Source organism: Lissotriton vulgaris, chromosome 8, assembly GCF_964263255.1.
Source record: "Lissotriton vulgaris chromosome 8, aLisVul1.2, whole genome shotgun sequence".
In the NCBI taxonomy this organism is placed as follows: Eukaryota; Metazoa; Chordata; class Amphibia; order Caudata; family Salamandridae; genus Lissotriton; species Lissotriton vulgaris.
The window spans coordinates 143,767,378-143,791,142 of NC_141696.1; the positions used below are offsets into that span (position 1 = coordinate 143,767,378).

Genomic DNA, 23,765 nt, shown 5'->3' on the forward strand with positions numbered 1-23,765 from the left:
TGTGACCTGCCTAGAGGCTGCACAGGATAACAGTCATTCATGATGGTATGGAGAAGCACAACCTACCCCTGGAAAAGATCCTCCAGAGAATGTAATATGTACTTTGTATGGTTATAACACATACTGTGCATGGGGTGGGATCTCCGTAAGTTGTGCATGAGGTGGGATTTCCGTAAGTTGAGTTCTAGCACCTCCAGCAGCACACCACCCGTTGGAGTTGCCACATTCTTGCAAAAAAACTAAAAATTCCTCTTTTAATGCATGGGTAGTGTTCCATCCTCCAAAATGTAGTGTTGCTTGGGCCAGTAGAAACCGTTGCACTACTAGAGAAGCTCTGTTCTTGAAGTCATGGGCAAATATTCTTATCCTGGTGGATGCATGGTCGACCATGGGTAAACATTCTTATCCTGGTGGATGCATGGTCGACCATGGGTAAACATTCTTATCCTGGTGGATGCATGGTCGACCATGGGTAAACATTCTTATCCTGGTGGATGCATGGTCGACCATGGGTAAACATTGGGGCTGATTCACTAAAGCAGTTGGGTGTATGAGACGTAGTATTGCAGGACTACTCTTGTACGTACTCCTAGATGCCTTTGTGAGTCTGCCCCAAAACTTCCAACCTCTTATAAGTAGAGGTGCAGCAAGCTCACAGTTCTCTCGGATTGTTCTAATAATTTGTACATGTTCCCCTAATCCTCACATTTTATACCCATTTAAATGTTTTGGGGACACTTCACAAAGGCATGTCGTAGTACATAAAGGTATATTACAGGTACTATTTTATGAATTCCAGAATTCTGCACATGGTGTGTATGAGAGCATTGCTCACTTTTGAGACTATTGTGAATTGAGACAAAATGATACTGGAATTCTTTAAAATCTGGGGTGTCACACCTCTGAATACCCCCTGCTGCAGAGTAACTACCCCTCTGTGATTGTGCCCACTGTGCTGTCCCTTACAAAAATGCTGGTTTTAACCTTCTAATATCTGGAGCCCTCCTGTTGAATAAATCTGAGTGTTTAGATTGGCTCTCTACACTTTGAGCCATGCATGGCACAGACTCATCGGGAGGGAGCGACTGAAAATGTTAGGCAGGGTTGTTCTTCAAAAAGTGGTGAGTCCTGCGCAGCACCCATCAAGAGGTCCAGAGTGAATAGAGGAGGGCAAGAAGTTTGGACAAACACTGGTCACTGCTGAAGCTCTTGAGAAGCAAGGGCCTTCAGTGCCGCAGTCAGAGTCGCGGGGATACCTTGTCCCCCCCCATCTTGCGGCATGTGATGTCTGCGTCCATTTGCCCTGAAAGGGAAGCTTGCAGTGCTGCTGTCAGGGATATAGATATCAATAGTGCATCAGATGCCGGAGCTCCGGGGCTACACTGCTTCTGTGATGTGTTTGTGAGGGAATGTTGCGCTGCAGCTGCCTGTGCTCTGTGTGAGGGAAGCTTTCAATTTTGCTTTATCTGTTCTGTGTGGGAAGATACAGTGCTGCTGTACTACTTCTTGCACTGCTGTTGCATGTGCAGTACCTGTTTTGTGTGCGAGTAGATGCATTGTTGCATCAGTTCTTGGACTGCTGTGCTCTGTGCCGTACCTGTGTGAGAAGGAAGCTTACACAACCGCTGTACCCGTTTGGTGTGAGAGGAGATACAGTGCAGCTCTGGACTAGTTCTTGCACTGCTGCTGCCTGTGCAGCGCCTGTGAGGCTTACAGTACTGCTGCACCTGTTCTGTGCACGAGGAGATACAGTGCGACTCTCGACTAGTTCTTGCCCTGCTGCTGCCTGTGCAGCGCCTGTGAGGCTTGCAGCACTGCTGCACCTGTTCTGTGCACGAGGAGATACAGTGCGACTCTCGACTAGTTCTTGCCCTGCTGCTGCCTGTGCAGCGCCTGTGAGGCTTGCAGCACTGCTGCACCTGTTCTGTGCACGAGGAGATACAGTGCAGCTCTGGACTAGTTCTTGCACTGCTGCTGCCTGTGCAGGGCCTGTGAGGCTTGCAACACTGCTGCACCTGTTCTGTGCACGAGGAGATACAGTGCAGCTCTGGACTAGTTCTTGCACTGCTGCTGCCTGTGCAGCGCCTGTGAGGCTTACAGTACTGCTGCACATGTCCTGTGCACGAGGAGATACAGTGCAGCTCTGGACTAGTTCTTGCACTGCTGCTGCCTGTGCAGCGCCTGTGAGGCTTACAGCACTGCTGCACATGTTCTGTGCACGAGGTGATACAGTGCAGATCTTGTTCTTGCCCTGCTGCTGCCTGTGCAGCGCCTGTGAGGCTTGCAACACTGCTGCACCTGTTCTATGCACGAGGAGATACAGTGCAGCTTTGGACTAGTTCTTGCACTGCTGCTGCCTGTGCAGCGCCTGTGAGGCTTGCAACACTGCTGCACCTGTTCTGTGCACGAGGAGATACAGTGCAGCTCTCAACTAGTTCTTGCACTGCTGCTGCCTGTGCAGCGCCTGTGAAGCTTGCAACACTGCTGCACATGTTCTGTGCACAAGGAGATACAGTGCAGCTCTGGACTAGTTATTGCACTGCTGCTGCCTGTGCAGCGCCTGTGAAGCTTGCAACACTGCTGCACATGTTCTGTGCACAAGGAGATACAGTACGGCTCTGGACTAGTTCTTGCACTGCTGCTGCCTGTGCAGCGCCTGTGAGGCTTGCAGCACTGCTGCACCTGTTCTGTGCACGAGGAGATACAGTGCGGCTCTGGACTAGTTCTTGCCCTGCTGCTGCCTGTGCAGCGCCTGTGAGGCTTGCAGCACTGCTGCACCTGTTCTGTGCACGAGGAGATACAGTGCAGCTCTGGACTAGTTCTTGCACTGCTGCTGCCTGTGCATCGCCTGTGAGGCTTGTAACACTGCTGCACCTGTTCTGTGCACGAGGAGATACAGTGCGGCTCTGGACTAGGTCTTGCACTGCGGCTGTCTCACATAAAGCACCTGTTCTGTGCACGAGGTGATACAGTGCAGCTTTGGACTAGGTGTTGCACTGCTGCTGCCTGTGCATCGCCTGTGAGGCTTGTAACACTGCTGCACCTGTTCTGTGCACGAGGTGATACAGTGCAGCTTTGGACTAGGTCTTGCCCTGCTGCTGCCTGTGCATCGCCTGTGAGGCTTGTAACACTGCTGCACCTGTTCTGTGCACGAGGAGATACAGTGCAGCTCTGGACTAGGTCTTGCACTGCTGCTGCCTGTGCAGCGCCTGTGAGGCTTACAGTACTGCTGCACCTGTTCTGTGCACGAGGAGATACAGTGCGGCTCTCGACTAGGTCTTGAACTGCTGCTGCCTGTGCAGCGCCTGTGAGGCTTACAGTACTGCTGCACCTGTTCTGTGCACGAGGAGATACAGTGCGGCTCTGGACTAGGTCTTGCACTGCTGCTCTCGCACATAAAGCATCTTTTGTGTGTGTGGAGGAAGCTTGCAGACCTGCTGTACCTGTTCGGTTTCTGAGGGAAGGGGTCGCAGCAGCATCATCGGCTGTACCTGTCAGTGAGTCTTTGACCACACAAAGGTCAGAGCGGTGACTTTGCTAATGCTATTCACAAAGGGCGCCCTGCCACTGTCGGATGGGAGCCTGGCGGGGTCAGGGCGAACGTTCGCATAAATACCGCGCGCCTTCTGTTCTTGACTGCATTACAGATTAGTACATGACATTTGGGAGGAGATGGCTCTGGAAAGGTTATGAAAAGCGTGCATGTTTCTTCGTGCGTTTAATGTTTCTCCTCTGTGATTTAAATAGAATTTGCATTTTTTCTGTTTTGCTGATGAACACTAGCTTTTATTGTATATTCTTGAGTTTGTGTTTTCAAAGGTGTTTTTCTTAACTCGTTCCCGTTCCTCTGCCGGACATTCCTTGGTGTTTGTGATTGTGCGCATTGTTTCGCATTGGTTATGGGTGTGTGTCTTAATAATAATATATATCTATGATTATTAACTTTGTGTGCAAAGTAACAGTTCACAACATACAATCACGTTTTTGTAAATGTAGTCTGTGGAACATCTCTTTGTATAGTTACATATGACAAGATTGACATCTGGTTTCGCCACCTTTCCTAACCTATATCGCAGAGTTCGAAATCCATGGATCTCACACTTTATTTTGCTTCTTGGGGCACTTCCTCGACTTATATACAAATAGCTCTGCTGCGGCGCAGTCGTCCATTCTTTGTGCCCATTCCTCTATCGAGGGAACCTCAAATGCCGTACAGTGTCTCTTATGGCGATAAGTAAGCCCATTGCCCCCGGCAGCCGAGTGCAGGTCTTGCCCGCCCCCCATTGGTCGATTAGCCCCTACAGCACTAGTTGGGTTTCCTGTACAATCTTCCTCACTACCACATGTGTAGCTGGTGCTAATGTCACACCAGTCGTTTTGAACTATGGGGCACTCCCATATTGGGTACAAGAAGGTACCCATGTGGATTTGCATCCTAAACAGTTTTGGGTCAAGGCTCTGCTACATTACATCGAGCCTGGGCAGCCCATGCGCTGCTTTGCGTGGCATGCTGTATTCAGGTAGTGACTTGAAGCTCCACCCATGTCCCACCCATCTTTTCAATTGGCTCCTGTTACTGTCCTTTCTAAATCGTTGCTTTTAATTCATGAATAGGCTTAGTAGTCCCTCCTTGGCACCGCTTTGTCTGCATTTGTAACCTCACATGCGGACTGGACTTTTTACTTATGTTGTTACACGGTCTGCTTTATCTAGGCTGTGAGCACGATTTTCTTCAATGATTTGCCTCTATTCCACCCATTACTTGCTTTCCTAAAGCAGCATGCCACCCGCTTTTATTTTAATTACTAATGGCAGTCCGCTTTAACTATAGCGGTCTCATTTCTTTCTTTATTATGGTTTAGCAGAGCGGTCTGCTTTAAGTATAGCAGGCGTGCTTCTTTATTTAATTTTTGGCAGCACCGTCTGCTTTAACTTTAGTGGCCTTGTTACAAAACGTTTTTTTTTTTTTTGCAATGGAAGTTCTCATACAATATTTCTACCTATATAGTGGCTGCTGCCATATTCAGGTTATAGTGAAGTACTTCTAATGAAAGGTAACCAGCCGCCATTAAAGTGGAAGCATGGCGCGCTTTTAGCTCCTTTTTTTTTTTTTTTTTTTTTTTTTTTTTTTAAGACCCGGCTCGCTGAAACCTGAATACGGCGTACAGCGTCTATAGAAAGGGGCACGGCCACTATGAAAGCGGTCTCGCATTTGCAAGAGTTTGAGCTATTGCCATTAGAAATGACAACGCCTTTTATATATGTGTTGGTTTTGAAAAGACATAAATAAAAGGCATTGTCATTTATAATGCTAATAGCTTAAACTCTTGCAAATGTGCGACCTGTTGTTTTGCAAAGGCTTGTTTTACTCAGTCATGTGACCCATAGCATACCCTATCAAGGTATCTTCAATAACATATTCTGTACACATTTTCAAAGAAAACTCAACAATATTTGTTATATACGTGCTCCATCTTCTAACCAGAACCTGCGGAGTGATTTGCAGGAGGTTGAACTGTGACATGTCTATTGCAGTAAATACAAAAACAACAAGGTGATGGATGGAATCCTTGAGTTTATCTGAGCCTCTGACAATTGCTCTGGACCTCATATCATCCATCGTTTTTAGCCCACCACGTGCCTCCGATAACCTCCACGTTACTCGGAACAATGAGGATTCTGGACCTAGCGTAAAAGAGAGGAACGGGAGACTGGAATGAGAGATGCGAAGAAGAAAACATGAAATACCCCTTAGAGGCATCTCTTATGGAGAATCTGTCTTACCCACTCGATTGCAGACCTGATCGTATAGCACATGTCCACACATTTCATTCTGCATTGCTTAACTTCCACCCAAATACATTGCGGTGAAATGCTTAAAAATGTTCTTTGTTGCCAAAATGTTTAACATCCAAAAGTTACAAAGCAGCACGAGGATAGATAGTCCAATGACACAGTTGGAGAAAGCATGTGATACTTGTCTGGGCAATATCTAATTCATTATTGATTGCCAGGTATATCATTTTAAATGGCTATAAAAGTTCAACGATAGCATTCCATCAAGAATGTTAAACTTTTTGTTTCCACAACTGTATCCTTAGAAAGTATCCTTCAACTATCGCTTCGTACCTCCTAGATTTCAAAGTCTGAATCATGGAATATTTTTGAAAATATCATTTTTTTTTGCCTCCTGTTATGCATTTGAGTTGAATTTTTAGAGGGGCAATTAGCTATTTGTGGGCATATATCACATTTTAAATGGCCAGTTTCTAAGCCAAAATGAGTGAACAAATTCCCCAAAGAAGTGTTATTTTGAGGTATTTAATTTATTTATGTTTTTGCATTTCCTATTCCATCTTAGTAAGGAGGGAGCTAGAATTTGGGACAGGGCAACTGCATGGCTTGATTCTATGCCATGTCCCATTTCCATGCTAAGAGTGGGTGTACTTCCCCATACAGTCATGTTGCAAAGATATACTGGGGATCTGATATAAACACTGAGATGAAACCAAGGGTCGATGGGCTATATTTGGCTTATATTGGTGTAGGTATTGGCTGTGTGGTAACACTTTAAGAGAGGGTCTAGTAGTTGTATTTTTTAAGATTGTACTAAGGTGAGTATAAAGGAAATAAATATGTAGCGTTTAATGGAAATAAATACATTGATGCTGATATGGGTTTTGTATATGTGAGGGAGAATGTCTGCGATAATGACATTTTTTCCTGTAATCCACTGGTTAACCAAATTTATGCATTTAGCAGATATGTAGGAGGTTACTGCCCTTTTGAGATTAACCCGGATACCTCTGCCCCACCTGATTTCTGGTTAAGATGTGCTGCATCAGTGAGACTATCCCAGCATGTCAACGATAACGTTAGATAGCATCACATTGTCCCTCTGCTGGCACGTTCTGCATGCCCTCCTGGCAGCCACGGTGGAAAGGGTTTAAAAAAGGCTACATGATCCTTAACTTTGTGGTGAGCAGCACTCAAGAAATATATTCAGTTGTCCAACATCGGATCTTTTATATATTCATGTGCCTGAATCGTTCCCCATCCGGCTTTGAATCCCTCGTAATTTCACAGAAAGCAGTTAACATAGGAATGCAATAGCATTTATTTAGTAGTACATTCACCTCATTATGCACTGTCCAGCCATCAGCCAATGAGGTGAATGTTTTGAACACCACACCCCTTAAAAGGAATTAGAGCTCAGAATTCAGCTACATGTGTGTGTTGGAGCCCCTTCCAGAGCATTGTCCCTTGGAAGTCTTTCAACATATGATATAGATACCATTCTTAATTTCTTTGTGTTTCCATTGATCACTCCCTTTCCCATAGCACCAAAGAAAACCATTCAGGAGGTTCTTAGTTCAACAGCAGTGGACAATTCTTTGTTTCCCCAGATTACTCCATTTTCCAATGCACCAAAGGAAGCGCCTAGCACTTTCTTAGTTTTAGAACAGGGGAACATAGCTTCAAGGTGAAGCATGATGCTTTTTGGTGTATTTATAACCTCTTTGGTTCCGATTCCAATGCACTCCAATTTGGAAACCCTCCTGCTGAAGGCCAGTGACACAGAGTACTGCCACCTCTTTAGAATCATTCAAGTCTTTTAGCAGATTTGTAAAATTATAGTGGCCTAGACAAGCCCTTAATGGGAGTATCACATCACAGCTGAGCAGGCCTATTATTTTACTATCATTCAACAAGTTGCAGAAACTCTCGAAATTCAGATGCCCAGGGATTAGCTTCAGTATTCCCTATTTATTGAAATATTGGCATGTAAATTTACGTCGCAACCAATTTTGACTTTGTGTGGCTTTGCTTCCTTGCATTACAGGAGCTTCTGGGAAGCAAGTCTGCTCCTTCAGTACCTTGATATGTTTCAATCAAATATAAGTCTACTCCTTCAGAACCAGTGTTTTTTAGCTCACCGTTCACCAGAAAGCTTTGCGTAGGGGCATCTTGAGAACAATTTCACATTCCCCTTACAAATTCTAAAAACGACACGTCGGACCCGACACTCCGGGACGTCATGGGCGCCATCGCGGGCATCAAAACGGAGATGCATAAACAACATGAGGTCCTGACGCATAAAGTCGACACCCTGGCGATTGAGGTCAACTTTATTAGAGCCGATCTGGGCAAGACCAACGATAGGATCAAATCGTTGGACATTAAAACCGCGAGCCTCACAACTGATGTATCGGACCTACAAACAGAGGTCAGAGACTTGAGATCGGCCAACGATCTTTTCGCGAGACGGCTGGATGATTTTGAAGGACGTGCCAGGCGATAGAACGTCCGAATCATCGGCGTACCAGAAGGGGCAGAGGACTCAGCTACCGATCTTTTCGTGGAAGACCTGATACAAACTCATCTGCCCCCTGCGGGCCTCAGCCGTTTCTTCTCAGTGGAACGAGCTCATAGACTGCCAGGGGGACTCCCGAAACTGGGTGCCCCGCCGAGGCCCATTATAGCACGGCTGTTTAACTTCAGGGATCGGGATGCTATCCTGCAGGCTTCAAGAAAAGACGGGCCGCTTAAGTTCCAAAATGCGGACATAAACTTCTATCCGGACTTTACTCGGTCGGTACAGCGACGGCGACAAAGCTTCACGGGGGTGAAGAGGCGACTCAGAGAACTGTGGATGAAGTACTCGATGATGTTCCCCGCGAAACTGCGCATTGAACATGATGGCCGTGCCATATTCTTTGATTTGCCTGAAGTGGTGAGCGGGTGGTTGGACACTTTGCCGCAGAGACATGATGAACGCGAGGAACAATCGGAGGGCGCCTCGGGAGGCCCTGAGCAACAGGAGTAGAGTCTATCTTCGGAACATTGTCGGACAATGGGACTGCTGGTGACAACCGGTATCACATTCTTGCACTTTATAATGAATATCCTTCACTTGGTTATGGAGGGTGGCGGGGGGGCCTGCGTGATCTCCATTCTCCTCTAGGGTCTTTCTGTAGCGTAGTTTTCTGGGGCGACAGGCACACTGCTAGTTGGGGAGGGCTACTTAATCTGATGCAGGGGTGCAGTGTGGGGGGTGGTTTGGCTGTTGGTTGTATGTTTTTTCCTTTTTTCCCTTTCTCTTCTCCAAGGCAATGTAAAAATTGTAATTCTTCTGGTTCTGTAACTATGATGCCTGCCGGGACTGGCGAAGGCCCACAATTCGACGATGGGGGGTAGGAACCTAAAAGTATTGTGGGGGGATCGCATAAAGAGAGGTGTGGTTTTGCAACTGTTTAAAAGATGTATGCCCGACGTTATTTTGCTACAAGAGACACACTTGGTGGGGAACACGTGCCAAGCGCTTAACAGGAAGGGTTTCAAGATGGTGGCGCACTCGGGGTTCTCTTCGGGATCCCGGGGGGCGGGGATCATGGTGCGCGCGTCTCTCCCATTTGAGATTGACTCTAGTGTTGCCGATGAGAGGGGGCGGTACGTCGCCGTCTCGGGGAGATGGGAGGGACGATCCCTGGTTCTGGTTTCGGTTTATGTTCCCCCTGGGTTGCAAAACAACACGTTTCAGGACATTGGGGGCGCCATTTTGGGTCTCCCTGAGGGTCTGCTTATTATAGGAGGGGATTTCAACGGTTTGTTCGGGGACCCTAGACAGACATCCATCCAGAGATCTCCGAGGTTCGCAGTCCTGGCTTCCCGACTTCCTGGACACTATGGGACTTATTGACTGCTGGCGGCTCATGCACCCTACCCAGAGTCAATACTCATTCCACTCAGGGGCACACGGAAGCCTCTCCAGAATCGATTATGTTCTGGCTCTAGCGGCCCACGCGTCGGCAGTCTCTGAGGCCCGATTACTGGCGAGGGGCATCTCAGACCATTCTCCGGTCTGGGTGTCCTTTGACTTCGACATCGTGGCGACCGAGAGGGTGGTATCAGTTAATCCTTGGTACTTCCACAACCCCAAGACTCGTGGACTCATGGCTAATGCTATTGAGCTTTATTTCTCTGAAAACTCGTTGTCAGTTACATCGGCTATCTCCCTATGGGAGGCCTTTAAGACGGTCTTGAGGGGTGTGGCGTTCTCCCTTATAGCTGAAGTTCGGAGACGCAGGGATGCGGATGTGGTGCGGATTGAATCTGAAATTGAAGATCTGGACTCCCAATTGGAAGTCGACCCGACACCGGACCTACTCCATGTTCTCTCACTTAAACAGTCAGAGTATCGAGCTACTGTTACCGATGCTGCCAAGGTCATGGGTAGAGAGCAACAGGGTAGGATTTATGATGTCGGGGACAAGGCGGGCAAATTCATCGCTTGGCTGGATAAAAAAGAGAGAGCCAGCCGTGTGGCCCCAGAGGTGCTGGGGGAGGACGGCGTGACAGTCACCGACCCGAGTGCCATAGTCATGGCATTTGCAGACTATTTCAAGACCGTTTACTTCTCGGTCTCCGACATGTCCGAGACTGACTCTGGGGAGCTCCTGGCAGAAGCGGAGCTCCCGTGCCTGTCGGAAGCGGAGCGGGATGACATGGATAGGGATATTACCGCCGATGAGATTGCCCTCGCAATACGTTCCCTGAGATCTGGCAAAGCGCCCGGCCCCAATGGTATACCAGTGGAGCTTTACAAGATTAAGCCTGATGCCATCTCCCCGCCCCTGCGGAACATGTTCCTGGAGGCGCGGGAGATGGGCATGCTTCCCTTGGACCAGAGACTGGCCACCATTGTGGTCATTCATAAGGAAGGGAAGCCCAGAGACCTGTGTCGATCGTATCGTCCCATCTCTCTGTTGAATGCTGAACCCAAGATTCTGGCTAAACTGCTTGCCAACCGTTTGGTTGGAGCGATTAGCGACTTGGTTCACCCGGACCAGTCGGGCTTTATTCCACACCGCAACACTGCCCTTAACCTCAGGAGACTACATGGGGCCCTCGCGAGGGTCCACACGCTCAGGGAGCCTACCGTCTTGGCGTCTTTGGATGCTACGATGGCGTTTGACTCCCTCGAGTGGGCAGTGTTGGCGAAGTTCGGATTTGGTCCGGAATTCATAGGATGGGTCAAGCTCCTGTACGCTAGCCCGCTTGCCAACGTAACGGTTAATGGTCGTGTATCTGCGTCCTTTGCTCTCCGCAGAGGCACCAGGCAAGGTTGCCCCCTGTTGCCCCTGTTGTTTGCATTGGCGCTTGAACCGCTGGCGGCGTGGCTGCGACTCCACCCGGATATAAATTGAATACGCTGGTCCTCTGGATTCGAAGACCGTGTGTCGCTGTATGCAGACGACATCTTGCTATATCTCACCTCTCCTTGTAAGTCACTCATCGTGGTGTGTGATGTGCTACGTCTTTTTGGTCGGCACTCTGGCCTGGTTAGTAATTGGTCGAAGTCACACCTATACGTGCTGAGAGGTGGGACACCTCGGCTTCCAAGGGAATGCAACATTCAGATCGCGCGGCTGGGATTAAAATACTTGGGGATCTATATTTCAACGGATCCCAAGGTACGCTACACGAATAACCTGCTCCCCCCTCTCGCACGTCTCCGACGTGACGTAGAGGGATGGCGGGAGCTCCATCTTTCCCTGCCCGGGCGTGCGGCACTGTTTAAAATGATGTCCCTGCCCAGATTCCTGTATGCTCTCCAAAATACCCAGGATCCGGTCCCATCCAGTTACTTTAGGGAGGTCGAGGGTTTGCAGCGGGCCCTTCTCTGGGATGGCAGGCCACGCATCGCTATTACGAAGCTTACGCTCCCATGGTATGACGGAGGCATAGCGTTGCCTGACATCCGGAGATATTATTGGGCTTCTCAGCTAGCGGCCCTTAATCACAGCCTCTACGGTCCAGCAGTAAGCCCAGGTTATGCCATGGATCGGTGGCTCTTGGACGACAGGAAGTATCAATGAGCGCTATACTCGAGATCTCTGGATGGTAGGATGTCGGGGCCGACGAAGACAGCTGTACATAAATGGCGGGCAATCACAAAGTCACAGGGGTGGAAGGGTAGGTTTACGATGGCAACTCCTCTCTTTGAATCTGGAATACTGGGCAAATTATGGCACACGAAGGGATTCGACAGGTGGGACATGATAGGCATATCCAAGATGGAAGATATGATCGTGAAAGGGGAGATAAAGTCCTTTACTCTTTTACAGACTCTTTTTCACAGTTGGGTGAAACGGAATATTTCTGGTACGCCCAACTGCGTCATGCCATTCTGGCAGTGATGCCGGAGGGCGAGAAGATCCCTGAGTCTTCCCCGTTGGAGGACAGGGTGCTGGACGGCCATATGCCGGACAGTGCCATTTCCTTAATATACAAAAAACTCATCAATGTCGGTACGGACCTCCTCCTTGGTGTGAGAGACCAGTGGGTGCATGATGGGATTGAGCTGGATGATGAAGACTGACAATATGCAGTGTCCTCCCCCAAGAAGGTGGCGATCCCGGCCAGGTTGCGGCTGGTTCAATTAAAGATTCTCCATAGAGTGTACTTGACGGGTCCCAGGCTGATACACATGGGTCATTCAGTGGACGGCCTCTGCAGGCGAGGCTGTGGTGCATTGGCCACCTTCATGCATATTATCTGGGAGTGCCAGGTGGTCGCCTCCTACTGGAGGCGTGTACATATGATCATGAGCGAGGTGACTGGGGTAGACATGATGGCAGAGGCCCGGCGCTGCCTCCTGAATGTGTGGGGACCTACTGATTATAATAGTGCACAAACACAATGGGTCACCTTGGGGAACATGGTCGCGAAACGAGATATTGCTCAGATGTGGGGTGCTGTTACAGCCCCAAAGGTGGTACAGTGGAAGGCCAACATGGATTGGTGCATGTTCCGAGAAAAGACGGTGTACATGGCCAGGGGTAAACCCAAAAAGTGGCAAAAGATATGGGGGGCCTGGAACGAGTAAAGGGGTGATATTTGCCTGCCGCCTGACACCGCCCCCCTGGAAGAACGAATGTCCCCGTAGCCTATGGCTCCAACATACGTCCTATTAGCTGATGTCTCCTGTATCCTCCCCCCCTCCATGGTCTTGCAATTGGTGCTGATCACATTGTTTTTATGCTATTGGGCCTAGCTTTTCCTATGATCGGGCTCTGTTACACAAATGTTTAATTGCCTAGTTTCCTAGCACTAGTTTGGTGCTTTTCCCTTTTTCATCTTAGTTATTTTTCAAAAAGTTAAAAAAAACCTCTGTACAATTTGGTAATATGCTCATTGTACACCAGCCGATTGACCGATAATATGCTGCCTAGCCTCCGGGGTGTAAGGCTAAATAGCTGTGTGCACTGATTTGAAAATAAAGGTTTTCCAAAAATTAAAATAAAAAAAAAAGAATAGAAAAATTCAAAATGGTGATTTGTCGAAGTCCTTCAAAAGCCACTACTGCATGATTGGATAGTATTCCTTGATTTACATAATGTGTACTTTCATATCCAATTTCCTGCTTGTAAGAAAATGGATTACTACATTTGGAAAGGCATAACCCTTACTGACTTAATTAACACACCCTAGGTAGATTTCACAACATATCTATATATACATTTCTACATTTGCACGTCAAAGAGACTTTCCTGGCATACTTCTTTTAAACTGCAGCCAAGCCCACAGTGGTGCAGTTTAAAGCCATATATTTTTGTCAAAGATGTGGGTGGTATACATTCACACTTCATTTCACATGTGACATTTAACTTCCAGGCAGAAGGGGAAGGTAGGCTACTGCTGCACCCATGCAGTTTCTGTGCTTTGTGGGAGAAGGGCACTACCAGTTTGCTGTGCTGCCCTTCGGTATCTGTAGTCCCATAGGTCTTAACTAAGGTGTAGCAGTGGCTGGCCTTCATTGTCATGGTATCAATTATTACACATGCCTAGCTGGTGAAAGCATTATCTCCGGAGCTAGCCTAGCAATACCCCAATGCAATAATCACCATCAGATCTCACGTACATGTTGACTTGGATTTAACCTTAAGAGTCAGGGTATGAAGTGAAGAAACCCTCAGGACGTGGAGAAAACCCGCCCTCGAGTCCCATACAGTGACTTTATATACGACTCTTAAGGTTAAATCCAAGTCAACATGTACGTGAGATCTGGCGCAGATTGAAAGTCGCAAGAAACGTATTAGACACAAGAAAGATTATTCTCCCTGTTTTAAAATGAAGAACAATTGTTTTTAAGTAAAAGTTTGTCCTGAAGAAGAAATTAAAACAGCACAAAGCACCGAAACGCGTCGACAAAGGACTTTCTTCAACCATTGTATATTGATGTTATGATGTTATAAAAAATTTTAATGTTTGTATTTTTAAACTGTATGGATTATTTTATGTTGAGTAGGAACCATAATAGGAATTACTATATGTATTAGAGAATTCTATTTTGAGCATATGTTTGTAAAAAATGTTATGTAATAAACGAACTCAAAATGTTTTTAACCTAATAAGAATAAAAACTTGAGAGACGAAAGCAATCCCAGTGTTGTGCAGAAATAATTACCGGTGTCACTACCGAACACTAGAAAAGTGAGATTAGTGTGTAGGCCTATTGGTCACTAATAGAAAGTCAGTAACACAGAAAGGAATTCTTTTTGATACTGTTTGACACCCAGTCCTTTCTGGTTTTCTGGGAAACTCTCTTTTTTTGAAAGATAATCACCCTTATGACAGACATCAATCCTGAGTCCAGCTCAAAGGATTTGCATTATAGGGTGATTATGTGTGCACAGCTACTGTAGTCTTCTTCTCAAGCCGAGTGATTTGGCCACATAATGCAAGCGGTCGTATTTTTCTGGTATCAACCTCTTCAGCCAGCAATGTGGTCCTGAGTTTGTTTGGCTTGGTGGCATCCTGCATCTGTGCGCTTCCCCCGGTTTATCTCTTCAAGAGACGCCTTCAGTGGATTCCGAGGAGTCCGTGGAATCAGCTTGTTGGAGAACATTCGGACAACATGGAATTGCCGCCCTCTCTGTTTCCAATTCTGGAACATCTGTTTCTTTATTTTTTCAAGGGGCAAATGAAAATTAATTTGCAGTAATACCGTAACAGTGAGCCAAGAAAGAAGGGAAACGAGCATTTGCAATGCAATAGGTCTCGCAATTGCGAGATTTTGAGCTATTGGCAATGCATTTTATAATATTAAAAGGTTGAACAAACAATGATTGCCAGGGGAACTTACTATTGCACAATCTCGTGTAGTCCAAAAGTATTTTGAAGAGCACAAAGACTAGTTTACCATTGCACACATCAAATTATGGTTTGCCACCATACAACCACAAATTTTCAAACATGAAACAAAAGCTCTGAGAGGCAACATAAACAAACTTTAAAGTATTCAGAGCACACATGCTGGACATATACCCATAAAACTAGAGGATGTTTTAAAAATAGAATAATATTCTTCCAAAGTCCTCCCTGATGTTTTCTAATTGAATCTGCCGTGATTAAAATGCCGGAAAAGGACATTGGTCCGTTCTAAGATGTTGATGATGGTTCCACATCATTAGCTCAGTTTAAGCTTTAATCTTATCAAATAGCTCTTCTTTGGAGGAATATTATTCTATAAAGAAACATTTCCAACACTGGACTGCACAAAAGATACTCGACATATACAGCTTGTGGTTCTCCTTTTTTATTCCCTATTCTGCAACTTCTCCTTCTTGGATACCCTGAAGAAGCCCGCCACGGGTGAAACGCGTTGGCTGTATTGGCTTTCAATTACAATATCAAAAATGAGGGATCAAATACTTAAAGATTTCCTCTCGTTTTATGTGTATATGTCCAACATTTGTGATCTTAATACTTGAAAGCTTATTTATGTTGCCTCAGAGCTTTTGTTTAAATATTAAAAGGCATTGTCATTTACAATACCAATAGGTCAAACTTTGGCAAAAGCAAGATCTATTGTATTGTAGAGTGTGGTGTCTGTGAAGCGGGCGCCACACTCACCAATAAAGTAAAATAAATAAATATTCAAACAGTTCGTGGTGTCCCTGAAGTGGGCGCCGCAATCACCATTATAGTTAAAAAAAAAATAAAAAATGAAACGGAGCACGGTGTCCCTGAAGCAGGTGCTGCGCTCAACATGCAAATTTGTTATAAAAAAAAAAAGGTGAAAGCACGTCGCCATTGTGCTGCGAGTGCTGTGGGGGTCGGGGGCAGCCACTTTTAAAGTTAGAGTGGCATAGCGCTCTATACGAAAAGCAGCCACAATTGTCCTCTGTGGGCGTGTTGCAAAAAAAGCAGCCGCCATTGTCCCCATTAGTGAATAAACAAAATAGTTCTCACCTACTTATAACGTAGACCGTGTAACAAGCCAAGTAAAAGGTCCAGTCATTATTAGTTTGGGGGTAATAAATGCAGACAAGGCGGTACCCAGGAGGGACTTACAGGCCTATTTACGAATCGGATGCCATCTTTTATGAAGGACAATGACATAAGCCAATGATAGATATGGGCGGAGAGTGGGAGGGGCTTCCAGTGCATACTCCAATACAGCATGCCGTGCAGTGTGCGAGCAGCACATGCGCGCTGCCCCTAGGCTCGACCTAAAAAAGGCTTCACTCACTGCATTGAAGATGCATTAGTAGTAAAAGAAAGCACTAGTTGTTTGTTTTGGTTGTTTGATGGCTCTCACTTTCTGATTTCATAACAAAGGTGTTTTTGCCTGCATTTGGATCGGTCTGGGAAGGTGTTGGCATGTATGCGCTGTTTGGAGAGTTTTAATTGTGAATGGCTGAGTTGATTAGGTTTACAGAGAAGTTAAGCTTGATTGGGTTTAAAGAGAAGCTAAGCGGTGCCCACGTATTCACCCGCTCGATTTTGTCGCCAGAAGTGCACTACTTGCAATAATTTCATTTTTGAGTATGAAAAAAAATGTCCTTGTGTTTCAGCAGCTTTAAAAGGTGATGAGAGCTGCCAACGCAGCTTAGTGGGTTGACTTCCCACTGCAGAAATCTTATTAAGCAACATCTCAAAAATGTCAGCTAAAACCTAGTTTCTTTTGCTCGAGGGGCCCTCTCAGGGCAGCACTTCCCAGTAATGCAAAATTACAACTTTCCAACCCTTTAAAAAGTACTTGGGGAATGACTAACTATCCCCAGAAACTCTAGGACTCGTGGTAGAATAGTCATTTTACCTTCCCAGCATCCACAAGGCCCTCTGCTGCCCTGGGGTCACATCATATGGCACTATTTTTTAAGCTAGAATATGGCCACTCCTAAATAATAGTTTGCATTCTGCTTTGCTTCTGGGACCAACTCCTTCAATATTCAGATGGGCTTTGGTGTACATAGGGTGTCACAGATTTTCGAAAGTCTTATGCGGTGCAGCTTATTTTCTGCATTTATCTGTCACTGGATCTGTACATTGTATGGTTTAATGTGTATTAAAAGCAGGGCCACTGGCCTTCTGATTCTGCTGCTCACGCTTTTGTTTTTGGTATACTTACGGTTTTGCCACATTTGCCATATCATCCATCATCTGCTGTAAAACTGCAAATTTTAATTAAAAAATAATGTTTATAAAGTGAAGATCCTTTGGTGATACTGACCTTTGGGTGTCTGTCACCTGCCGTGTCTATTCATGACCAAAGGTTTGTGGAGTCGAGTTTTTAGTTTTTTTTGTGCTATTGTTCCTACATTTTTTTTCTCTCCACTTTCCTCCCACGCGAACCAGGCACATATTACCAGTCATTGATTTTTTTTTTTATTTCACCCACCATGATCCTTGCTTCTTCTTCAGATACATTTCATCCTGCTCAGTTTCTGTTATGGATCATTTTTCCCCATCTCATGTTGCTTGTGAGTACCTTCACGTCTCTGATGTCGAATTGTTAACCTCCATTCCTTCACGCGCTTCAGTCCTCGCTCGGGCTTGTGCACTCCCCCTGTAATTAAGTGTTATTTAGTTGTCTCTGAATCTTTTCAATTCTCGCTTGAGTGACTGCCTTCGAGGACAGGATATCAGCGGGCTGTTCTTCTGCAGAACAAAGCTGGGCCAGGTTTGCAAGTTGGAGATAAAGAATAGTAGCTTCTTTCAGATCCCCTTACCCTTCCTTTCCTGTAGGGTGATTGACTACACTTGGTGCTTTGATTGTTTTTGAATCTGCAGCCCTCACGCTCCATTAAATGCTTAATGCGCGTCGACAGCCTTCCTCGTCGAAGGAGGACCGGCTTTGTAGATGCTTCTGTGGCAGCCCTGGATGATGATGTGATTTTATTCTTCTCTTCTCTGCAGGATATCCTGCTGGGTACCCAACAGCTGCACCTGCCTACAACCCGAACATGTATGCCACCAGCAGCCCCGGCTACGCCCCAGGTAAGTGGAGCATCTGTTCAAGAGCCTTTCAAGATGCGCAGACGAGTGGCCTGTCGACTCCGCTGGCATTGCTTTTCATCAGGCACACGTGTTTTTCTGCTCTCGATTTATTATGCTCTCAGCATGCAGCTCTGTCTTGGATACTGGACAAGTTTGCGTTCTCACCACAGTATTATAATTATTTCAGAAGATGGAGTGTTGTGGTGTTTGTAAAGGACTTGACGGCGTTCTGTTTCACTGCTGTTTCCTCATCAGTGCTATGCTTACGCTCATAAAATTGATAGCCAGATCTAGTCAATTAAGCACACACCTATCCTTTGTTGCTATCAGTCACTTTTGTGTTCTAATTCAGTAAGAAACAATGATCTAGTTTTGTGCTGTCATATAACACAATTTGATTGGCCAATTTGTCTGGTGAAGAAAATGATTAACCCAAGTCGCGGCTCTAACTCTTGATCTCTTTGGACTGTTGGTAGGTTATTGCAGTGAGTGTATCTGCTTCTTGGATGCCATATACGCTTTGCCTAGTGTGGGCACCTGGCTACAAAAGATAAAATCTTGAGCTGATTTCCATTCTTTTGTGGATCCTCTTTCATCAGCACAAAGCGCCTCAGCACTCGTTGCTCCATATTTAAAGGTGTCTACACAGTCGCAGCTTATTCTGCTGGGCTTCTCTGAATGGTAAAGTGGCAAGAGAAACACACAATTGTGGTTTGGTAGACTGGTGCCTTCCTCATAAGCTTTCCCTTTCTAATTGCAAAAGTAAATCGCCTACAAAATCAGCATCCTTCCTAACGTTTCTAAAAATGCTGTAAAAAAAGTTTAAAAAATGCTGCAAAAAAAGTTTCAAATTAATTTCTTGAGAACTCCCCAAAATACTTGGTGTGGATGATTAGCACTTTCGCCAAAGGGGTGTTTGAAGACAGACTATTTTTCTCACATTGCACATCTACATGAGCGTAAAAGATTCAAGAAAGAATTTAATAACGTAAAGTAAATTCTTGGTTTCTCCATTTTCCTTCATCAGAGAGAATGTGTCTATCTCTATTTTTAATAAAAGCAAAATCATGACTCAATCATCGCATAACGCGCTTGTCCACTTCAATGCCCCTTGACTTAGCTAACACGATTAACACCAGTCTGTCACAAAGAATAGTCCCAAATGCCTAATAGGTCAAATCACACGCTGCTCTTTTCATCGTTACGCTGATCACACCCAGCTATAGTTGAAAGCCTCCTCGTCAGAGGATATACAGCTCCTAGCTGAGACCGTAGGTGATCTGCAGTCAGATGACGTTACATAGGTCCTGATTTAGATTTCGGTGGATGGGATACCCCATCACAAACGTCATGGATATTCTGTCTGCCGTATTTAAAGTGCATTGTATCCTCTGGCACATATTATACGGCGGACATGATATCCATCACATTTGTGATGGAGTAGAGTATCCTGTCTGCGGAATTTCATACCAGCCCCATAATCTTTAACTTAACCACCAGAAAATGGACTTGCATCTGATCTACCCACTGCACTGTGACAGACCAGTGCAAGCAGGCTCAACTGCAAGCCCTCCGTTGTCGAAAACTAATATCACTGGACTTCATTATTGATGATTATGCCGTATTGTGCGAACACTCGAAAGGAGATCAGACCAAATCACTTTTCTCGTTTAATCAAGTCACTCATCCCACCAGATGTCTTCAAATCTGTAGTCTGATCACCAGTCCTTTATGTCTAGGGTACAGCAACTCTCCACTCACAGCCAGTCTCAGACTATACTCAGCCCCATAAAAAGCATTTCTCAGTGCTGCAGCTAGACTGGTTTCCGGCACCCGAAGATCTGATCAGCTCACTCCACTAACAATCCTTCTAAAATGGCTTCCAGAAGAGGCCAGATGTTTGTTGAAATCTGCATTTCTAGCACAGAAGGTTGTGCAGGGAGATGTAGAAGACTATCTAGCACAGATATAAACAATATTACTAGGCTTTAGATCACTCCAAAGCATATGTCCTAGCCATCTAGAAACCCCTGTCTTAAAAAAAAACACCAACTCTTAAACAAGCCTTCTCAGAGAATGTGCTGTAAATCTGGAACGCCATTCTCTTATCAGTAAGGATAAATCACGAAAGAGTGCAGGCTGGTCCTCAATGAGTGACAGGCTTCTGGGGCAACCAAAATAAACTCAGAGCTCAGAATACTGCAGAAACACATCTGTTGTCATATTGTTCATTGATGAAGACTGACACGATTTACTCAAACTATTGAGCCCCCTCCCTTATCATTCTGGTCCCTAACCTGCAAAACTAGCCCAATGAACCCTCCTGAATACCTTTTCATGTGTCCGATACCCCCAAAAGGTCCAGTCTGCGATACATAAAACTATAGAATATATGAGAAGCATTGGCAAAGTCTGTATATCTCTCTTTAACCAAACAGAACTACTCATCATGGGCCCACACCCCGATGCCTGGAACGACACCTGGTGACCCCCCACCCTCGTAAGTCCGCCTACCCCCACGGATCACGCACGCAACCTGGGAATCATCCTGGACTCCGAACTCAAAAGGGACCGCCAGATCAACGCCTTCTCGTCCTCCTGCTTCCACGCCCTTCGCCTACTGCGCAAGTCCTTCAAATGGATCCCCCTCGAACACAGAAAGACCGTCACTGACGCAGCAGACTCGACTACAGCAACGCACTCTACGCCGGAATAAACAAAAACTTCACACGCAAGCTACAGAACATCCAGAATGCCGCCGCAAGACTGGTCCTCAACCTGCCAAGACACTGCCACATCTCCCAACACCTGTGCACACTCCACAGGCTCCCCATCGAAGCTAGAGTCACCTTCAAGATGCTCATCCACACTCACAAGGCCCTCCGCAACACATGACCAGCATACCTGAACCGCCAACTCAAATTCCACGCACCCCAAAGGACCCTGCGGTCAGCTCAGCTCTCCTAAGCTGTGGTCCCCTGCACCAGAAAGACCAGATCAGGCGGCCGCTCCCTCTCCTTCCTTGCAGCCAGAGCCTGGAGCGCCCTCCCTCTCCACCTCAGACAGACAACATCTCTCCCCATCTTCACAAGAAACCTCAAAACCTGGCTCTTTGACAGACCCCTCCTTGATGGCCTGGAACCTGCGAAACCCCCCTCAGCGCCTTGAGACCCTCACGGGTGAGTAGTAGCGCTTAACAAACGCATGATTGATTGATTGATTTAAAAGGCGACTGCTGAGCTGTTGGCTTTGCCAATGTTTGTTTGGTTATGGCATTTGATAGCAAATGCATGCACATGCTTTACAACCCATCCACATGTGTGTACACTGCGACCATCCTGTTGAACATTCCAAGATGGCTTGCATGTGTACATATGCATGCACATGGGCTGCAGCATATGTGTCAGGACACATACATGCATCCTGTCACTCTGGAGTCATTTTACATTACCATTCTGGCACGACCGGAACAGAAAAGGACAAATCAAAACTGCATAGGATCCGCCTAAATATATAGTGATTAGCCGTGCAGCATTTGTCGGGTTTACTGTGCACAGACCCACTGAAAGCCCTCGTTGCCCCTGAGCAATGAGGGAATAACACACTCATGGTAGCGATCCAGGGATAGAGGGGGAAGTGAGAGAGGTACTGGACTGGAGTTAACTCTGACCAACTGCAAGAGTCCGGAATGGTAATGAAGGCATCACTGATAGGAGTTTGAGCATTAGTTTTTTTATGTTATTTTATTTTGATAGAAGTTTATATAGCGCGAACTAAACCCGAAGATATATGGTATCGATCGCTTTACATGAGCACCAGTTTCGTTACACAAGGACACATTCACAGGAAGATTAAGTGATTTCTCCAGAATCATAGTATGTTTATTTATTTATTTATTTATTTATTTAAGAAGCTTATAGAGCGCACAGCTACCCCACAGGGTCTCCCGGCGCTATCATCGGACAGTGGCAAGACGTAGCAAGAGGAATATCTAGGAAGACAGGATTCAATCAGGGATGCTAAAAAGTAAGGTTTTTATGGAACGGAAACTGTGAGTTACAGGATCTGAGAGTGAGCGGTAGAGAGTTCCAGAGTTTCGGGCCCAACACGGAAAAGGAGCACCCTTTAAGACGAGCTTTGAGAAACCTGGGCACCGGAAACAATGCAAGGATAGCTGATCTCAGCGCACGGGTGGGAACATATGGAAACACCAGGACTTGGATGTAAGAAGGAGCAGGACTGTGTCTAGTGCGAAACATATAACACAAGGTCTTGAACTTGATCCGTTTGTCAACTCTCAGCCAGTGCAGTCTCTGCAACAAGGGTGAGACAGATGAAAACCTCAGCAGCTGAAAGAGAAGGCCGGCAGCCGCATTTTTGGATGATCTGTAAGCAACAAATCAAGGTTTTGTCAGCACCCAGATACAGAACATTCCCATAATCCAATCTGGATGTGACTAGAGCTTGCAGCCCTGTTCTCTGTGAACCTAGGAGGATCAGCCAGAGTAGTTTCTTGAGCCATTTCTGAATGGAAAAACAGGAGGCAGTGACCTTAGAGACCTTTGGTGTCAGGGAGAGATTTTTATCGATCATGAAACCGAGATTATTGACTTTATCCACCGGAGCGAAAAGAGGCCCCAATATGACAGGCCAATGGCTGACTCCCCAAAGATCGGGGTTATTTCCCAGGATCAGGACTTCGGTTTTATCACTGTTGAGTTTAAGGGCGTTTCTGTTCACCCAGAGCGCAACATTAGCCAAATCTTGAGCGTTGTTGCCGATACTCTAACCCGGTTCCCCAGCTTCGAGGTCGACCGCTCTAGCCGTAAGGCTTCATCGTCCCCCCAGTTACAATGAAAACCACCAATATGAAGTACAGTTTGGTGGACTATGTGAGTATCAGAACCAAGACTCAGGCTTACCAGTTTCAGCAACAGATGTTGCTGTGACAAACACTCTTGAGACCAGGATACCAAGAGAAGGTCCTAGGTCCCTGGACGCTACCGCAAACAAGACAGGAAAAATGTTGAAGATGCAAGCATGAGTGAGAGAATACCAGAGAGATCGCAGACAACCGTGGCATAGAGGGGAGAAACTTCAGAATGGAAAGGAGCTGAAAGTAGAAAAAACAACAAACATGGGCAACCCAATAAGGTTTGGAATGTTACTCATTTAAAATTGACATCTCCTGTAGTCTTAACTCCTTAGGTCCTTCTTTTCTACTTGGGGGAGTGATATGGTTCTTTTTTTGTCACCACACAATTGGTTCCATGATTTTTGGTTATTTATTTGCTTTACCTGAAAGGCCATCATTACAGGAGTAGTGGAACTCCTGATGCAGCCCTTGGGAATACCCATTCCTTGGTGTGTGATCATTTACAGCTTCTATATTACCTTTCAGTTACCAGATGGACATTAAGGAGTGGGAAATTACACAGGAATTTGTTTCTGCACTGATTCCTGCATGTTTTTCATCA

The 23,765-nt window shown here is 46.0% G+C and overlaps 1 protein-coding gene across 2 annotated transcripts in view; it reads left to right on the plus strand.

Annotated features, from left to right (window-relative positions):
- FAM168A (family with sequence similarity 168 member A) overlaps window positions 1-23,765 on the plus strand; it is a 489,029-nt gene that overhangs the window by 369,407 nt on the left and 95,857 nt on the right. For both annotated transcript variants that reach the window (XM_086933841.1, XM_086933842.1), the window contains one exon: window positions 18,208-18,288. In XM_086933841.1, coding sequence (XP_086789967.1) covers window positions 18,208-18,288 — 81 coding nt within the window. The remainder of the gene's footprint in view (window positions 1-18,207; window positions 18,289-23,765) is intronic.